This window comes from Passer montanus, unplaced genomic scaffold (assembly GCF_014805655.1).
Source record: "Passer montanus isolate IOZ18808 unplaced genomic scaffold, ASM1480565v1 scaffold80, whole genome shotgun sequence".
Lineage (NCBI taxonomy): Eukaryota > Metazoa > Chordata > Aves > Passeriformes > Passeridae > Passer > Passer montanus.
The window spans coordinates 169,324-190,043 of record NW_024373257.1 but is presented as its reverse complement, the minus strand read 5'-3'; the positions used below and the strand labels follow the sequence as shown (position 1 = coordinate 190,043).

The following is a 20,720-nucleotide window of genomic DNA, read 5'->3' as shown; positions in this document are numbered from 1 at the left end:
GTTATTTTTCTCTTTTTTGTTACAGAAAAGTAGATGGTTGGAGGTCCAGCCTTCAAGATATGGAAAAGTATTGAACTGGCATCATCATCTGTTTCATTGAATAGTAGTTTCTGTAAATACAAATACTGCACTGCAGTTTCCCAAAACATTTGGCAAGAATTTTTGAGTTTAGGTTTTATCTCTCCATAAAGGTAAAATCAGTTCAAATCTTTTGTCCTGCTTCAGGGTAACAGTCATTCAACTGAAGGGTAAGGTTTCCCAAAAAGCATAGGTTCATTCCAGCTGCCTTTTTTTTGCTCTTACTACTTCCCTTATGGTAAACAAGCAGCTAGTATCAGAAATCAAAATCTGATTTGTTCTGGGGAAAAAACCTTACATGTACATAATAAACAATAATGATACAACTATTTCTTACAAATCCATCACTTATGACTCATACAATTAGTAGGAAATAATCCCATATTTAATGTTCATAAAACAGATATTTATAAAATTAATTAAATAGAAATAAATAGGACTGTGTTTGTTAACTCAATACAATATTCAAAGCTACAAAGTGAAACTCAAAGGTTTCCTGTGGGTTTCTGTTCCTCTTCTCCCAGACTCAAGGAATGACTGTATTCCACAGGAGTATTCTGGATGTGGAAAGAAAATCTTAGAAATGGTGACGGAAATAGTTCTAACACTTCTTAACAGTTTAATGCTGGCTGCCTACCTGCTACAATCCTTTGATTTCTGACTCTCCATTCCTTTCATTCCTTTCATTCTGAACATCACAAAGATAGCGTGCCACCATTTATAATGCAACAAGGGTAGGACATTTGCAACGTTTCCTCAGTAACAAGAACACCACATAGTTCATAGAGTCTGAGATAGAGTCAAGTAACAAAATGCAGTTCAAGACTTTTGCCAGAAAAATAGGATCAAATTCAAAGATGCAGTTTTCAAAATTCCCAATGCCTAATGTCAAGCAGGCATCAGCATTTTAAGTTTTTTTTGGGTTTTGGGGTTTTTTTCTGAAGAGAAATGTCTGTATAGTACATCCTAGCTGTCTCTCATGGGCCAGATAAATTACTAAATAACTAAGTCTTCAGGTTATGTGTGTCTTTCAGTCCTAAAAAACACACAAAAGGGCTCAAAAAATGTCCTGAAGATTTTATTAATAAGATCAGCAGAGTAGAGTGGGGGAAAAAACCACACAGGGTAAGTTCATGCTTTTAGTTTTAATATCATCTTTCTTACATGCACATGTCAGCCACTGCATTGTGGCAAGGGTGTAGAGCCAGCAGTGTGTTTTTGGCCCTGATATTGAAACTTCTGCCTATTCAACTGTACTATGCTGAATGTCAAAACCTACCTTAGCTTTTCTGTCCCCTTTAAAAAAAAAAAAAAAAAGGATTTTTAAGATTTTCTTTTTTTTTCATTAGAATATAGTGATAGTGAAGTAATTTTATTCCTGTTTCAGTTTAAGAGGTAAGTTCATCTATTTGTATATTAGATTCTGTCCCCTTAAAAAAAAAGGACTTTTAAGATTTTCTTTTTTTTTTCATTAGAATATAGTGATAGGGAAGAAATTTTATTCCTGTTTCAGTTTAAGAAGAGGTGAGTTCATCTATTTCTATATTAGAATATATTCATTACATAAATACAACAGAATATGAGATCTAGACAGAAAAGATCAATCTCACACTTTTTAATTTTACAAATGTTAGTTGCACAGTGATTGGAATTTTTTATTTATTCACTAAAATTAGCAAAATTTGCTAATTTTGGATAAAAAAAACAGCACTTTATTTAAATGCAAGATCTACTTACTATATTGTAAACTCTTCACATGGTGTTTAATAAAAAAAACAACTGAAATTGCTGAGAACTTTTTCCAATAGGCTTTTTAAAAATCTGATTGTCAGCAGGAAATATCTGCAGTGCAGATATAATTATCTTTTCTCACATTTGTGACACTTGCAGAGACTTGTTCAGCACTCATGCCACTGTGACTCAACAGGAACTGACTCAGTACAATCCATGTATCCTTCAAAGACTGAAAGCATGCTTCTTGTTAATTAAATATATGTGAGTGCATGTTTGCAATCACAGTGTATGTGCTGATTGATTTTTTTTCTGTGCCCTCCCTTCTCATTCCACTTCTATTCAGCTGTTCACTGAATGTGTTTGCCTCATTAACCAGTAGCCTCCTATCATGCACCAGTGAACAGAGGAAAAGCTATAAATGCCATTTACCCAGACCTTTGATAAGGTCCCACACAACGTTCTTACTTCTGTATTGGAGAGGCATGGATTTGTTGAGTGAGCTTTCAGATTAATAAAGAATTGGATGGATTAATGAGTGGAAGGATGGATGGATGGATGGATGGATGGATGGATGGATGGATGGATGGATGGATGTTCAAAGAGTTATGGTCGATGTTTCAATGTACAAGTGGAAACCAGTCTCAAGAAGGGGACTTGTTGGAATGAGCCCAGAGGAGGGCCATGAAAATGATCAGATCCTCTCTTATGAGAGAAAATGGAGAGAGTTGGTGGTTTTCAGCCTGGAGAAGACTGTGGGGACACCTTCTTGTGGCCTTTCCATATGTGTAATGCAGCCTATAGGACAGATGGAGAAAGACTTTTTACCATGGGTCTGTAGTGACAGGTCAAGGAGCAATGGTTTTAAACAGAGGGAATAAAGGTTTAGATTGTCTGCAAGGAACAGATTTTTTAGAATAAGGATTGTGACACATTAGAATGTGTTGTCTAGAGATGTTGTAGACTCCCCATTAGTGGAAATGTTCAAGGCCAGGTTAGAGGGGGTTTTGAGCAACCAGACCTAGAGTCAGGTGTCTCTGCCCAAGGCAGATGCTTAGAACTAGAAATTCTTTAAAGGTTCCTTCCAACCCAAAGCATTCTACAATTCTGTGTTTGCAGATATGAGTGACATCATCTCTGGTTGTATTGATAGAGGCATGAGAATAGTATAGAGACAATTTAAAATCAGTTTACATTTAATTTAGAGTCATGTGATTTTGAACCATACTATATGTTCTATATGTCCTGTTTTGTATGTGCAGCACTGAATAACACATTATCAATTCATTCTAAATAATAATGAAGTATAGAATAGAAATGGAAAATCTTTTGCGCCTTTAGGCATGACCACATTACTTATAGCATAGAATTTTTAAAAAGGCCAAATATTTTTACAGAAAACTGTGTGTTATTGTTTCAAGTGTGATGTAGTAATTTATGCCACTGATTTCAGAGATCTGTGTTTTTTCAAAACCAGGCAAATTGATATAGGTCAATGTGGACCAAGTGCAAGTTTCCATCAGTTTCAGGGGTACGCTCCAGGCAAGCTTGTTATACTGGCACATTTCCTCAGTGTGAGACACAGCTGAAAACCTTTCCAGTATGATTCAGATGACAAATGCCACCTCTGAGCTGATACCCTGGACCTGGGATTTTGGATAGAAAGCCAGTATAGATGATGTCCTTGCTGCAGTAGCCATGCTGAATAAGGCAGAGGGTCTGGCTGAAGTGCTGGAGCTGTAGACTGTCCACTACTCCCCTAGGGCAGCAAGAACCTCTAAAGGAATATAATATTGGCTATGCTCCAGGAATTTTACAGAAAGATCCTCACAGCTCCACAAGCAAAAGGTGTCCCTGCCCATGTCAGAGGGTTGGAACTAAATGGCCTTTAATGTCTTTTTCAGCCCTGGCCATTCTGTGATTCTGTGATTCTGCTATGGTAGCATGCAGGATAAAGCATTTTGTGATGAAGTCTCATGGCTGCAAGCGTATTCTCACCTGACTCTGTCAACGAGCTCTTTCTTGACTTCTGCAATGAGGTACACTGCACACAACATCCCAGTACTCTGCTGCTTCATTCTGTCATCTGCACAGGACTGAAGCTCAGCGAAGGCATTCAGCTTTGCCACTTTTCAGTGTCTGTGCTGCATGAATACATTGCGACATCCCTCCAGATCTTTTGTTCTTGCGAGGCTGTAATGTGCACACTGGTACTTCAAGTTAAGAAGGAGCAGGCAGAGAGCACTGACAGCGGTTTGCAGGCTGTATAGGAAAGAGGACTGCCCCTTGAATGTGGTGCAAATACAAATTTCCACCAGTTTTCAGGGCTAATCCTGGCACATTTTCTCTCTGTGAAATGCTTTCCAGTACGTGTGTTTCAGATAACAAAAGACCCAGAATACGGGGCTACGTAGTGCTGAGAACGTAAGTGCCTGGCCCGAGCGTCTTTTGGCAGAAGCAGTGCACTAGAGCCCTTCGCTGCTGCCACAATGATCTGTGTGAGAAATAGATGCCTATTCCCCTCTGGGAGAGTAAAAGCAGGACAGGTTACAAGAGTCAAAGAACGAAGCTGCAGCATACAGGCTGTAAAAGGAGCGTGGCTGTTACTGGCCTAACAATCAAACTCACGGTGGCAGTTGTAAGGATTAAAGTTCAACGAGAGCTATTTGTGCTGCTACCTGTGCCTCTTCCAACCCCTCTGTGGAAACAGCTGTGCCTACCTTTAGGTTCTGAGATCCAGAGAACACAATGGTAGATGCAGCGGAGAAGGGAAGGACAGAGTAGAGTGCACTGGTGAGTCTGATGTGGCTTACATGGGGCAGGCGGAAGGTGCAGCCCAAGGCTCGCTTTTATTTCTAGAGCTTTTCTCTATGCAAACAGCTGCAGGACGTTTGCAACAAAGATGTGAGAGTGAAAAAGTGATGGCATCTGGGAAAGAAGATGCAGAGGATTGTGAGCAGTTTAAAAGCTGTTAAGAAGAGGAGGTATACTTTGAGAACATCTTCTGTCTTGACACTTTCATCTGCGTGACCTCTAGCTGCTCAGACACGGCGACAATGAAAGAATGTGAAAATATTTGCACTGCGAATGTCAGTTTGCACAGCAAAGAGGGTAGGTTGGCAAATGCCTTCTGTCCTGGCACTTCTGTCAGTCAGAATTGCAGCTGGAAATGCTTGGCTGTAACGATAGTCTCTGCCACTTTGAGAGAATGTGCTGATGCTATATATATATAGTTGAGAAGGAACATGCAAATCGCTAGTGTTGATATAAATCTTGATCAGCAGGTTTTTCACTTTAAAGCAACCAGCTCTACTTTTGAACTGTAGTTAATCTTGGCTATCATGTGTTCCCATGCACTTTTTAGACCTGGGTTCCAAGCATAAGAAGCTGAAGCATTACAAGACTACACATCTTAAAAGCCAAAACAATTGCAGCTTCAGCTCCCTTTTCACTATTGGTTTATGTCCAATAGAGGAGCTCTCAAGTTTGCAAATGCTCCAGGAATTCTTTTCCTGGTGCTCTGGCAAGGCTGAGTGCTTGGTTCACCCTCACTACAGGCAGTCCCATGTAGCCTTTCTGCAGAGTGGGCATAAGGACCAGTAGTCCTGCACTGACTTGTAACTTTGAAGTTCTCTCCTCCACAAACTTCATGTTGGCTTTCATGTGAATAAAATCTTGGGTCTGCCACGCTAGAGCAGCAGCTGCTTGCATTCAGTGCATTTTTCACAAGAGCCTTACCAAGAAAATGGGCATCTTGTTCTTGTAACCCTTAGAGCCATCAGCAGTGGCCCTCATGCAGCTGACTATAGCAGTATGCCAATCCTCCTGAAAACTTGCTGAGTTTATTTTTCAGCCTCACCAACAACTTACTATAAAGCCAGCATTAGTAGAGCTGTTGTATGGCAGCCTTATTTAGGCATAAGATCGCTCCAGACTTGATTTAGCCTTCCACTCCCTTCTGGTTGTGAGATAGAGTAGCTCTGGCAAGAGTAGTAAAAGGATTAATTATTGAAGTGGCTTGGATTTCAAGTGCAGTTCTCCTTTCAAGATACTTGGAGACACATAAGCTGTTTACTTCCTAAGATTAATCTTAACAGAGGACTTCAGCTGAAAGATTCCAGCCCTTCTGCATCATGCTGGCTAGTGCTGCTCAGCATTTATTTTTAAGGTCATTAGAATGTGATGCAGTTCACTGCTGTCAGGATGCCCTTTTGAGAGCATGGGGAATTAAGTGTGAGGTGAGAGCCGCAAGTAAAAAAAATGAAACATAGAATCATAAATTGGTTTGTGTGGGAAAGGACCTTAAAGATCATCCAGTTCCAAACCCCTGCCATGGGGAGGGACATCTCCCACTAGACCAGGCTGCTCCAAGCCCCATCCAGCGTGGCCTTGAACACTTCCAGGCATGGGGCAGCCAGTGTCTCTGGGCAACCTGTGCAAAAGACCTCACAGGGGAGAATTTCAACTCTAAATTTTCCCTATTTCAGTTTGAAGGCATTCCCCTTTTCCGGGCACTATATTCCCTCATGCGGAGTTCCTCTTCAATTTGCCTGTAGCCTCTTCAGACGCTGGAAGGTGCTGTGAGGCTTCCACACACCCTTCTCTTCTCCAGGCTGAACAGCCCTGACTTTCTCTGCCCCTGTCCACAGGGAAGGTGCTCAGTCCCCTTATCAAATTGGTGACCCTCATCTGGACTCATTTTAATAGCCCTCTGTCTCTCTTGTGTTTGAGGCACCACATCTGCACACAGTGCTCCAACTGGGGTCTCAGGAGAGGGGCTACTGAATGCAGAAGACCTGCTGCAACACTTAATTATTTCAACATTCAATTGTTTACACTCAAGTACTGGCCAAGGAGTGCAAACAAGAACACAAAGAGCCACGACAATCATGGATCACAAGCTCCCTGCAGCAGGCTCATGGTCAGCCTCCCTGCACATTGGGTCTCTTGTGCCTGCAACAGGAACTGGTATGTGATCTCCCCCTTTAACTCAGCCCCTGAGAAGTTCTGCCTCCTTCTTCATCGGAAGAGAGCATCAGGCAGCCAGCCAAGGGTCAGCCCATCATACCCACAGTGTCATTCATCCCCTACACATTCACAGATTGGGAACGACATGTCATGCCAGCTCCAAATGAAGCAAGTCAACATTTTAACAGTGAGTACGTTTATTGAGGTGTTTGAAGTTCTGCACTCCATTGGACACTCTTCATAATTTAAAGGCAAGAGCAAAACACTGTGACAGGCTCCAACTGGGATATTAAAAAACTCACAAAGTCATGTCACTTAAGAAATACAGTTAAATTGTTCAATCGTTTTGGTCTTCATCCCAGTCTTTCTTTCCTGATGGAGGTTTTGGGCCACCAGCTGGTTTTGCCATAATAATCTTGAAGAGAACAGAGAAGTAGAAAAAGCTAATGTTAAAATCAGACTTGTATCCCTCTTCTACAGCCGCAGGATGCTGGCTGCTAGCATTCACTACATTCATGCAACTTCCCTACTCTTAACCCAAGCCAGTGAGTATCTATCTAATTGAGATATTAACAACTTTTTCTTTTTTTTTTTCTTGAGAATGGTAGAGGCTGAGCCCTGATACAGTAAAAAAAGGTATTTTACCTCATTTTTGCATGCAAAGTAAGATTTCAGTTAGTCTACAGAAAGTGAGTGCTTAAATAGGCCAACAGCAGACTAGTTTACAGGGTGCACATTACAGAAAGGATTATCAAGCTATTGTTCTCAATTATTGTCTCTAAGTATCACACTTTAAAACCATGAAGTCCATCAGTCCTACTACGTTAAAGCTCATTCTCTGCTCTGGCTACATGGACAAGTAAGGTAAATCTGAACTTGCACATCATCCCTTCCATGAAAATTTGGATTCAGGAGCAGAATCCATTTGCAAAGGGCACAAACACAGGATAGCAATCAGCACACAGCAGAAGACAGCAGTGTTATGTGTTCTCAAGGAGCATACAATCTGCCATGTGCTTGTCAATGAACTCATGCATGCACTCACAGATACCTCTCTGCTAGAGAAACAGAGCTTACTGCACTCTAGTTTTCAGGCTCATCTTTCCAGTCATCCTTATCCCAATGTCCTTGTTGCTTAGGGGCTTTTGGACCGCCTGCTGTTTTTGCCATAATAATCTACAAAAATTTTACATGCAAATTCATTTTTGCTGAAGTTTCATAAAATAATGAAAGAGTTTTATCCTCAAGACTGTAACCTCTATTTTTCCTAAAAAATGGATTTTCATGTAAAAATGTACGACGAGAGAAGGTTTCTTCTACTAAAGCTTGCTCCTACAGAAGTTAGGGTAGCTCTCTGGATACAAATATAAACTGTCTTCAAAATATCAACAAAATCTTTAAAAAAAAATATCCCAACACACATTAATAGTACTGCTATAGAAGCAGCCACATTCCAGACTACAAGCTCTTGAAAAACGCCTTCCTGGCTTCCAGAAATGAACAAACCACATTCTCAAGTAGCATTATGTTTACACCTTGCATTTGCAGGAGATTCCACCTATTTGCAGAAGGGTTCTGCCAGGTTTTAATTCAGCACCCAAATGCACGTGAACTTACCTGATCAACCCTTAGGACAGTTACTGCTGCATTTGTAGCTAGCTTGATACCCCAGAACTTTCCAAGATACGTGTCTAACACACCAGCTTCCAACATGTCCTTCACTGCAGCAGCTTCAGCCTGTCAGATGGGAAAAAACATTATTCAAATCTTTCCCAGGCCTTCACCTAGCAAGGCGGTATCACTTTTCCAATCTCATCTACTCCCTTTAGAAAACCTTCATTCCTAACCCATTAGCAGGAAGAGGAAGACCTATGGCCTGTCACATTAGTTCAGTATCCCCCTCCACCTCTGACATAAGGTCATTATACTATACTGAACTGAACTGTTTGCTGATAAAAAGAACATTTCAGGATTGCAGATACAAAAAGTTATTATTCTAGACTGTGCAACACAGAGCTCCCAACAATTTAAAACAATCTATAAATACTTCATACTGATAGAAGTACTATTAAGTATAACCCTGCACTGCAGGGCAACAAGTAACATCAGAGACTATTTACCTCAATATCAAATCCAACATTCTTCTTCCCTTCCTGATGCATGGCATAGAGCTTGGAGATGACCTCATTAGCTTTTACCCCAGAGTTTTCTGCCAGTGCTCGAGGAATGGCTTCAAATGCCTCAGCAAACTTCTTGATGGCATATTGGTCAAGCCCAGGACAAGTCTAAAATGAAGATGAAAACCACGTCAGCATTTCAAAACCTGTAAGATAGGGAGGCATTTCCCCCCACACTTGTTATTATACAAATATCTATGTTGGTATGACATAATACTTGTATTTTTTTGTAAGAATGTGTGTGTGAAGATGAAAAACCAAGAAGCCTGTTTGCCATACCTCTCCATAAGATGTGATCTGCTTGGCTAATTCAATCTCTGTTGCACCACCTCCAGGAACAAGACGTTTATCCTGTGGAAAGACCACACCAAAACACAATGTTTTGCTTAAAGCATCCATTACTTCTTATTGTTTATTAGGATTTTTCTAGTCTATCAAGAATGCAACCGAACTTTATTCCGCACAGACTTACTAAGAATCCACTTCAGAACAAACATGCATTTAAGGGAAATCTACCAGAATTTACTCATTCATTTCAATGCCTTTCAAGAAAAACAGCTTCTTTTGTAAAAATCAAAATAATAATGCAGTGGTATTTCTGTCTTGGATTTTTTGGCTTTAAAAAAAAATGCAACTCCCAGTTAACTGTAACAGCATTCCTAGATTTTTTTCATTTTTTCCATTATTTTGGTGGGAAATATCATACAGGAAATCAATCTACTGTACTCTAAGTTTAATATGTCAACAGGTATTACAAGGTGTTGGGACTTCTGTTTTCTTGCATTTTAAATTAAGCATTTTGTACATCCTTTGGCAAACCAGAATTTACTTATTAACTCTGGTCTCTTAGCCCTCAAAGTAATCTTCATAAATCTTAAAACACGACAATCATAAATGCTCAGCATTTCTGTACTCAAAATCAATATCCATGTCTTGGTATGTAGAAGATATTGAGATTCTAACAGTTTTAACAATTTTTGCATGCTGTTTTCCAAGCAAATACAGGAACATTTATTTTTGTATTAAAAAAATTGAAATAATAAGACCACATAAATTGCTCCCACAAAAAAATCCTCTGTAAAACAGAGTTCTTCCATCCATAAAACCTACCTGTATTATGTGGAGGAAGCATGAATGAACTAGAAACTGAGTCTGCAACCAATCACTTTCTCCTGATCCCAAGTGACAAAGCTATCTAGCTTTTCTTCTGTGCCTGGTTTCCAAGGAACATTACAAAACATTTAGGGAGTAAGTCAAGGAAGAGCTGACTGTCTTTAAAAAGTGGTAAAGGTAATCCACCTCCAAGCACTCACTCATTACTGGAAAACTCAGTGCAGTCCATGCTAAGCACCACCTTCTATGTAGCCTATGTTCACACCAGGCATCTTCCCTACACAGCCCTCCAGAGCACAGAGCAGCTCAAGCCTTGCCTCACACTGATCCACTTCTCACTTTTGACAACTCAAGCGTTCTCATTACTCACCCTTGTGAGCACTTTGAAAGTATTGACACCATCATCCACGGCTCTCTCTATGTCATCCATCAGATTGTCTGTAGATCCACGAATGAGGATAGTAGAAATGGCTCCATCCTCCTTTTCTGTTCAGAGACATGCATCACTGAATTAATTCATTAATCTTCTATCCAAAACACATACAAACACACTTTAGAACAGCAGTATCAGCAGTTCTACAGAACATACATACCATGCTTAAACACCACAACCTGTGTATCCCCAACCTCTGATAAATACACACTATTGCAGTGACCCATTTCTTCAAGGGTAGGGGGAGTCTGCAAAGAAAAACATGAGTTAAGAACTGAACCTGCTCATCAGTTCTCATCCTCCTGGCACCTCATTTGGGAAGTACATACCAGTCTGGGTAGGGCTGTTGCACCAACAGTTTTGCACAGTCTTCTCAGATCCCACTTGGAGTTCAGCCTTTAAAAAGAAGTTTCCATAACAATGTTACCACATGCTGTCTTAACTTGGCAAGTACATTTCATAAATCTGGTAGTCCCAATGTTTTCATGCTCTCCTAGTACTTACCTTACTAACATAAGATTGTACTTGTTGGCATAATGAAGAGCCATGTCTGCCACCTTGCCACCTGTTACTACTACGTTTGCACCACTATCAGCAATAGCCTTGACTTGCAAATCCATGAGATTTTCTTCTCCTTTACTGAAATTCATCAGTTCTTCAGCATTCTTTATTAGGACGGTGCCCTAGTAAAACACATGCACTGTTAAAATTCAGCATTAAACCACACACCTACAAAATCCTGACAAACCAATTTGTTGCCCAACCTATCTGTAAACCTTAAGTCATTCTGTTTTGTAATACTGACACACTCCCCAGGCAACAGGATAAAACAAGAGAGAAAAAAAAAAGGAAATCACCAGGCAATTCTAGACAACCTTGGGGTTCAGAAATTCAAGGCATAGTTTGGCTCAAATAACCCAAAAAAACCAACACCATTTCCCCTATCTCAAAAACCCTGTGAAGCAATCAAGGTTCAGAACTTTTCTATACTAAGAAAATCAATATTCACCAAAATATCTCAATCACCAAGTGTCATGAATATTTATAGCTAAGTCTAAAAATAAGAGCACATATGCATAAATAGAGATGTAACTTATTTTGAGCTATAACATACCTTAGTTTCAGTTATCATACCATCAAAAGGGCAGGAATACACAGCTATTTTTGCATCTTTGACAGAAGTAACATCTCCTTCAGTTTCTTTTTTAAAAACCATGCCATGCAGTACTGAGGAAGCAGAAATACCAGCACCCTGAAAGGAAATAAAACAGAATCTGAGACTTTTAACAAGGGCAAGTAGTGATGGGACAAGGGAGAATGGTTTCTCACTGAAAAAAAGTAAGTTTAGATTAAGTATCAGGAAAAAATTATTCCCTGTGAGGCTGGTGAGGCCCTGGCTGCCCAGAGAAACTGCGGCTGCCCCATCCCTGGAAGTGTTCAAGGCCAGGCTGGACAGGGCTTGGAGCAACCTGGTCTAGTGGAAGATGTCCCTGCCCATGGTAGGGGGCTGGAACTGGAAGTGGGTGATCTTTGAGACACATTCCAGCCCAAACCAAACTGTTCTTTGATTCTATGAATGGGGGAACATTGTATTGCTGACCATTTATGGTCAAAAACTGCACTACTCTGCCTGAACAGCAGACCTTACAATCATTTGGATGTAACACCCTAAGTATAAGACTTCAGCTCATTCAGCAACAACAAACATTGTCTAACAGGTTCCCATTTTAGGTTACTTCCAATATTAATGATTTTTGTTTCTGAATGCTGCTACTGGGTATTAACAAGAGAAAAACTAATTTCCAAAACTTAGTATACCTGCCACAACAAAATTAGAAAATACTCTGGAAATTCAAAGATTAACCCTCATTACACTATTTGTCTTAATAATTACAGTAAAGCCAGCTACTTCAAACTTACCACAATTTTGCACACTCTGATATTATCAACATTGAAATGACCAGAATCGGGAAGAATAGAAACTGGGGGAAAAAAAGAAGAAAAATAATGATTATGTCTTGCCTAATGAATAAAGTAGAACAATGACACCATAAATAATGCCTGGAATTTTTCTGAACTATTTAATTTCAGTAGATTGAGATGTTTGCCTAAATTCAATCATAACCTGCTAATAACTGGCATAAAGAGACATTTTGTTTTTACAAAGTAATAATCAGAAAGAAACATTTATTCAGGCTGCTCAGTTAATTAAGTTCAAATATGCACTCAAACAGGTAAAGTCAAGAGGTAAGTCTAACCCAGAGTATTTAGAGAAATCACTGGAATTAAAAATGAAGGTTTTATCCCAGGAATCTTAAGGGGTAACTCAACAGAACTACAGTCTTACTTCCATTGTTCTGTGGCTCCGACTAAAAACAGCTTATGTGAAGCACAATATGACCTCCTTATGAGAATAAAGAGGGAGAAAGATGGATTTCTGCACTAAAAGGACTTGAAAGCTAATTTCCAGAAATGCCTAGCAGGAAAGGCAAACCTTTTCTGAGCTGCAATGCCAATGCAGAGTTCAACACGAGGATTACCCTCACTTCAGAGGTAAAGCGTTCCATCCCACCTGCTCAACTAACCATCCTTGCTATCTTCCATGAAGATGGAAGGACCATTCCCAAACCAACTCTCACAGTTTTTTAGCTGTTGCCCATACCTATTCCAGCCCCACTTACCACAGGCCTGAGCAATAAGCTTTGCCAAGAACCGTTCATTGCCATATTGTTTGCTCATGACTGATGTGGACAACAAAGATGCCACTTCCTCAACATCTCGGAGGTTCTTTGCAGAACAGCACACCAGATCTGGGAGAATTTCCAGGGCTTTCTTGCAAGCCTTTTCATATCCCTCAATCACCTGTGAGGCAAACAGGAAATATTCACTACAAGAATTCATGCTGCTTTTAACTGCGTTTCAAATAGACATAAAACATTAACAGATGCAAAAGTTTACAAGGGAAGCAAGCAATCACAAGCAGCAGAACACATGCTTCCCCTTCAAACATCTTTATCTAAAAAATTAGGTGGGAAGAAAGCAGGTGATTTCACAGTATTATGACCCAAGAACACTGACCAGCAGCAATCTGGATTCAAGCCCTGTGAACTGTAATGAGAATCTAACTTGCCTCTGAGACAGACAACCCCATCCTCAGAAGGTCCTCTGCTAACTCCAGAAGAACTCCAGCAAAAACAAGGACAAAATTTGTTCCATCTCCAACCTCTTGTTCTTGCATGTGTGAAGCCATCACAAGCATTTTCGCAGCAGGATGCTGGACCTTTAAAAGAAGTTACAGACCTTGGTGACTAACACACTACCTAAGATTGCAGCTTCAGGCATTTTCTATGCATCTTTTTAAGTTCTCTTATTTCAAACTGTACCTAGAGATATAAAGAATGCAGAAAATTGGAAAAGAAAGCAGCACAGATATTCTTAATTGGCTAACTTCTCTAGTAAGAAAAAACATAAATACATATTAAAAAAAAAATCAGAGAACTGAACATTGCCACTACAACATACATTAGATATCCTTGACACTGGTTCTGAGCTACTTTCATAGGATGTAGTGGCTTCACAACTGAGTTCTGCAACAGGAAAAGTCTGGAGTTTAGATCTTCAAATTGAACTCATGTGTAACATACAAAATATTGTCTAAACAACAGTTTCATTTTAAGGGGAGGCAGTGGGGGAGGGTTCTGCTTAAAGACTGCACTGCTTCATTTTTCTTTCATATCAATGCAATAAAATACCATATTCCTGAATACTTGTACCTGCCATTTTATACCAGAAAGTAACATGCAAAACGTATCAGATTAGGTCACTAGTATGCAGATATTTCTTAAAAAAACAGAACTGAGACTTCCACAGTTACTCTACTCATGCTGAACACCAACACAATGTATTCAATAAGTAAATATTTCATATTCACATAATCTCTATCACTAAGTATAAAATTCAGGAAAATATTATTCGCATTATGTCACAAATATAATATTTAAATCACAGGAACAATTAGGAAAGTCTTTTCATGCCTTCACAGTATTCACAGAAGGATGCTGCTATAGCCTCAGATTCTAAAATTCAACTGATGGATTCTACACAGTCAGGAGAACATGGCAAGCAACAACACTGGGAGATTAACTCAACAACTATGTCATGCAGACTTTTCCAAACCACTGCATTTCTAGACATATCCTCTTTTAAACCTACTGGTTTTGGGGGAAAGTAAGGAATTATTAAGCATTTCCTACAACTATTAATGATGCTTCACAAAAGAATTAAATTCTTCACTGTGGACCTCAAATTCAGTGAAAAAAGTAAATGACTTCCAAAGTGACATATGTAAATAATCTGTCAGAGTGACCTTTCCTTTCTGACAGTCAGGACCATGACAGCCCATGAGCAGAAACACTGGCTCACAACTGACATCACCTGAAGCAACGAAACTTACCTCTAACTCTCTCAGGATAGTAGCAGCATCATTTGTAACAAAAAGCTTTTCAAGATGATTGATAACCATTTTGTTCATTCCTAAATAGGGAAAAAAAATCCAATTTACAGAAATAATTCCTCATGCAAACAATATTTTGTGCACGGACACTGTTTCCTAACTTTCAGGCGTATCTTGCACATTAAAATGGTGAGCTCTGTTTACAATTTAAGAACTTCAAAACATTTTTGTGAAATAATACTTCAAGTGTAGCACATTGAGGAGAAATCAGTAATTTCTGAGTAAGAAGTTTTCTGTTCTGAAATACCAGCATATAATTTAATTAAATGGTACAGAATATTTTGTTTCTATATATCTGACTGAACAAGATTATGTGCACCATGACTACCTACCATGTTATCATGTTTCCTTTAATTTTTATGCTTTTTCACATATTTTATACTGTGTTTCAAAGAGAACACAGTAACTGCTACAAAAACCTGGCAAAATCAGGCACTGAGCATAACTCAAGAGCTGTCAAAACAAAAAATCTCTTTTCTACAGTCACAAAGAAATAGTTACACATTTGCAGTTTTAGAGCAAGTCCAGTGTGTTTTCCCCAGAAACAAACAGCTGCTTCTTTGTCAAGGTATGTTCAGCCTCCAAACGTAGCATTTGTCCCAAAAATGCAGCAATAATTTTAGAATTTATTTACCATTTGGTCCATATGCTGTACGGGTGGTTTGAGCAAGTTCTTTGCATGCCTGGATGTTTCTATAGACAGCTTCCTCCAGTCCTGAATAATGCTGAAGAGAACAACCACTGATCAGAATTAGGCTAACAAAAAAAAGGGATGAACTAGTAATTTCTCATCAAAGCAGCATCGATCTACTGAGCCCCTCGAAGGTTTTTATTAATGTACATTTGGTACTTCACATGCAGTTTAAACAGACACTAAACCTTACCCAAAGACAGTGAGAACTACTGCGTACACCTTCTCAGCTAGGCAGCTCAGCAGGCACAAAAAGCTTCCAAAGAGAAAATCTGAACAGTGACTTGACTTGCCATACAATTTGCATCCCCTCAGTCTTCCAAAAAAGTTTTGTGCCATGCCAAAAATAAACAGAAGACCCAGATGGAGAGGGGCAAGGGCTTCTGTATATCATTCTTTACTCGCATCTTTGTAGGATAAAAAAATAATTTAACTCGGTTCTACATTAAAACATGTGCAGTTTGAAAATTCAGAAGCAGAATGATTAAGCAAAATATCTGTGCTTGAGAAGGTGAACAAGCCTGGCTTCAGTTTGGAAACCTTAAGACAAGATGGGATCCCCAGAAAGGACATTAAGAAAGAAACAGCAGGATAAAAAGTACTGTGCAGCCTGCAAGAGAAGGGAGAAAATCAGTAATAACCAAACATCTTCGATTGCCAGCTGCCTCCTTGTTTTGCAGAAGACAACTCGTGCTGTTCTGGCCTTGAATTTTCTAACAATGAGGCCACTCTGCTTCCCTGTTCTGCCCCTGCCCTGAACGCAGGCCATTATTTGGCTCCAAGAAGAATTCTAAAAAGAAACACAAAGGGCTCTCAGAGCTGCTACCTTCACTCTTCTTTCTGTTAAGTAGCAGCAAATGGAAAACTTTCCTATTTTCCCTCTTTCTTGGAGAGAGGGACTTAGGACAAGGGCCTGGAGAGACAGGACAAGGGGTAATGTCTTCACATTGGAAGACAGTAGGTTTAGATGAAGTGTTAGGAAGCCCTGAAATTCTTCCCTGTGAGGGTGGTGAGGCTCTGGCACGGATTTCCCAGAAAAACTGTAGATGCACAAGCCTGGAAATGTCCAAGACCAGATGGGGCTTGGAGCTAAATGATCTTTAAGGTCCCTTCCAATCCAAACTCTATTAATTATTATATGAATAAAAAATAAAAAAAAACAAAAACACTCTTACTTGCTTTCTGCCCACTTTTCAACAAAAGGACATATCCTTCAACTCTACCAAAACCAAAACTTTATGCTTTCTGCCCACTTTTCAACAAAAGGACATATCCTTCAACTCTACCAAAACCTTAATTATGTTAACGTTAAATACAGTGAAACCGGATTTACTGGCAAGGAAACATACAGAAAACATTTCATTGTTCTGCACCGCTGACAAAGGTATCCGAAATAAAAAACCAAGCAGAACGACCCGGATACTTCGGAACAGCTTTAACTCGGGGCCCGGCCGCATGTGGCTGCCCGGCCGCTGCCAGAGCTGTGCAACAGCGCGGGCCCGAGCGGGGCATGGGCGCATCCCGGGGCGGCAGCGGCAGAGCAGGGCCCGGCCCGGGGCGGGGCGGGGAGCGCGATCCATCCCGCCGAGCTTTCTGGAAGGCCGCGTGCCTCAGAAACCTCCCTCCAACAGGCGGGATCCAGCGGGCGGGCCCCGCTCCCCGCAGCGCGGAGGGCCCGGCCCGGGTCGGGAGCGGGGAGCGGCCGGGCCCCCGCCCCGCGGCACACGTGCTGCCGCCGGGCCCGCCGGCCTCCCGGGGCTTCTGCCCCGCCGCCACCCTGCGGCTCCTCCCGCCCCACCCATGCGTTTATCCGCGCATCCATCCATCCATCCATCCGAAGGCGGTCTCACCTTCGCGCCCTCCTTGAGCATCTGGGCGAAGCCCGGGGCCTTGGGGACGTGCAGCGCCATCTCCGCTCCGCTCCGCTCCGGGGCTGCGGCGGCAGCGCGGGGCACGGCGGGAGCAGCGCGGCACCGCGCAGGCGCGGGGCGGGCGGAGCCCTGAGGGAGCCCGGGCCCCGGCCGGGTCCGCCGCCCGTGAGTTGGCTCGGCTCGGCTCGGCTCCGCTCCCTCTTTCTTTCCACGTCTCGTTCAGGAGAGCGTCCCCCAGGCGCTCCTCGTTACGTTTTGCGGTGGAAGTTGCAGGAACTTTGCAGAGTTTTCGTGGCCGCTGATGATAAACGTCATAAAACTGAGCCGACTGCCGTCAAGCGTTTCACTTAGTACGTACTTACCCAAATATAAGCACAATGATAGGAAAATTAAGAATCACAGAACCACACAGTGATTTGGGTCGAAAGGGACCTTGAAGCTCAGCCAGTTTCGCCCCCTGCCATGGGCAGGGACACTTTGCCTGTGAAAAACGCCAATCACTTGGTTTTGAAATTTTAAAAATTTAATAGTAATAAAATGGTTATAAAAATAGTAATAGAACAATAAAATTTGAACATTTGATGTTAGGACAATGTGAGACAATAAAAACAAAGAGATACGGACGTCCCGCAACAGAAGCCCGTCATAAAATACACATTTTTCACACTAACTATGAAAACTTTTTTTTCTATAAATACATTTCAGCAAACAAAGGAGTTAGTGCTCATTGGCTGCAAGTTACATGGTTCTCTTATTAATTAGTATCCTGTCTGCTTTCTAAAAATGATTCTTGCTTCTCATGCCAATTAGTCTTTTGAGTCTGTGAGTTTCCTGAGCTGGTGGTCTGTGAGTCGGTGGTAATGATCTCCTCCTGCCAGATTTACCCTTCACCCAGTTCGAGCTGATTTCCACAGAATTGCTGAATTGGCTTTATTAGGTTTTGTCTGCCAGATATTCTTCTGGCCCATAAATTCTGCATTCTTTGTGTCCAGTATCAGGGGGTATCCTTCTTCCCTTTGTTTTCCTTCCCCTAAATCTGAGCTCATTAAAGCATGTCAAGCCCTAAACCTTAACAAGGCAATTCTAACAACAAATAATTTGCTTTTCTGACACCACTTAGAACTTGCTTGTTAGCTGCTATCTGTTTCAGGGATTAAATGTCCCTTCTTGTTGATTAATCTTGCAAGTATACAAAGACCAAACATGAAGGAATATCCTTTCTTATGAGAATTATCTCAGCCTTTCCTCACAGCAGAGGTGCTCCATCCCTCTAATCATCCTGGTGGTCTCCTCTGGACTCACTCCAACAGGTCCCTGTCCTTGCTGTGCCGGAGATCCCAGAGCTGGATGCAGTACAGTCAAGTGCTTGTTATCCAGGGTAATTTTATATTATATATATATATATAAATATTATATATAATTTTATATATTTTTTTATTATTATTATTTTTTTATTTATATATATATATATATATATATATAATTGTTATCCAAGTAATTTGTTCACTGCAAACATGTGCAGAGCAGTTTGGAGGCCCACCTTGACACCTCTGCAGGTAGTTGAGGCCCTGCCAGCAGTAGATCTGCTTTAATTTTGACAAGTTTTATTAACTTTGTTTCTGGGCCACACAGAATCAAATACAGTGTTTAAAGACAAGGAGTTCAAGGCCTTAGAAATAATATTGAGTCTGTAAGCCAGCAGAGACTGTTACCCCACCTCTCCAGCAGGCTGCCTGCAAGGTTCATTAAATCATTTGCTATGTGTTGCTTAAGTAACCTCAGAAGAACACAGTTTAAGTTTACTGTCCCATAATTCTTGAAATTAAATCATAAAACAGGGTAGCAGTTTTGTACACTGCCCAGAAGTATTAAAAAGAGTAAAGATAGAGGGAAACTGTGTAATTTGCCCCACAAATGAACTTCAAACATTCTGTATGCAGTTTTGCCAGAAGTACTTGGAGGTAGATGCCACTTGAAGCAAAAGAGGGATCTTACTCAGCCATGTCTGTGAGTTTTGGGCATTTCCAAAAAGATTTGCTGGGGAACACCCCAATTATCCCTCTCTTCTTTTTTTCCAGTGTATCTTGCACCACACTGCAGCAAGGGAAGAAGGAAATATCCATCCCGTTCTAGGGTCAAAATACTTTATAAAGCAACTTCCATAATCTAATGTTAGCTATGGAGAACAGAGGAGGTACTTACTTCTAAGTCATCACAGAAAACTTTAGATTCTATGAATTGATGGATATCTGCTAGTCTGTCTGCTAATTGATGCATACAGCTTGAATAACTCTTTGTACTTTGCCCTAATTCTACAAATCTTTGTATAAATTTTTCTCCTTATAATCTGCATTCTCTCTGTGCCATTGCTGTCTTCTGCTGTCTCCAGGTATCTGTAAGAGTTTAACAAAGACAAGTGCCGGATTCTGCACCTGGGATGGGGCAGCCCCACATGTATGGACAGAGTGAGGAGCAAGACACTGGAGAGCAGCACTGGGGAAAGGGACCTGGGGATTCCAGGAAAGTTGGATATGAGTCACAGGAGGGCCAGCTGTGTCCTAGGGGTATCAGGCCCAGCATCGCCAGCTGGGCCAAGGAGGGGATTGTCCTCTCCTGTTCTGCTCTGCTGTGCACTGGAGCAGCCTCACCTCAAGTGCTGGGGGCAGTTCTGGGCACCCCAATATCAGAAGGATATAAAGCTATTAGGGAACATCCAAAGGAGAGCCACAAAGATGGTGAAGGGTCTTGAGAAGAAGCCCGACGAGGAGTGGCTCTGGTCACTTGGCTTGTCCAGCCTGAAGGAGAGGTGGCTGAGAGTTGTTGTCATTTAGGAATGGTACTCCCCAGTTTATTGCTTCCACTTCCACTGAAACCATGCACTGCTCACTGTCCTTCCTTCCCACCCTACCCCACCACACGGTGGGCTAGACAGGACAAGAGGCAGCATAAGAGGTAAAAGATCACAGGTTGAGGTAAGAACAATTTACCAGAAACACCAGTGAATTTAGAAAACAAGCACTACCAACAACAATACTTCTGACAGAGGAAATCAGCAACCCACACAGAAACCCCTCAATAGCAGACAATACCTGACTGCTCCCTCCACAGCACTTACTCTACTGACTGGACTTCAGTTATCCTTGTG

At 41.1% G+C, this 20,720-nt stretch overlaps 1 protein-coding gene across 3 annotated transcripts; it reads right to left on the bottom strand.

The window, feature by feature from the left end:
• Positions 1-6,950: 6,950 nt before the first annotated feature.
• CCT8 (chaperonin containing TCP1 subunit 8) lies at positions 6,951-17,706 on the bottom strand. 3 transcript variants are annotated; one of them, XM_039732795.1, is made up of 16 exons: positions 17,555-17,706; positions 15,648-15,738; positions 14,954-15,033; positions 13,631-13,780; positions 13,182-13,362; positions 12,421-12,482; positions 11,615-11,752; positions 11,005-11,183; positions 10,830-10,896; positions 10,661-10,748; positions 10,438-10,553; positions 9,234-9,305; positions 8,898-9,062; positions 8,395-8,514; positions 7,829-7,953; positions 6,951-7,192 (listed from the first exon to the last, which is right to left on the bottom strand). In XM_039732795.1, the coding sequence occupies exons 1-15, from the start codon at positions 17,612-17,614 to the stop codon at positions 7,861-7,863; spliced, it is 1,662 nt and encodes a 553-aa protein (XP_039588729.1). In that variant the 5' UTR covers positions 17,615-17,706; the 3' UTR covers positions 6,951-7,192; positions 7,829-7,860. The 3 variants fall into 3 exon arrangements, with proteins under 3 accessions (XP_039588729.1, XP_039588728.1, XP_039588730.1); XM_039732794.1 differs by having other exon boundaries at positions 7,855-7,953; XM_039732796.1 differs by lacking the exon at positions 7,829-7,953.
• Between the last annotated feature and the right edge of the window lie 3,014 nt (positions 17,707-20,720).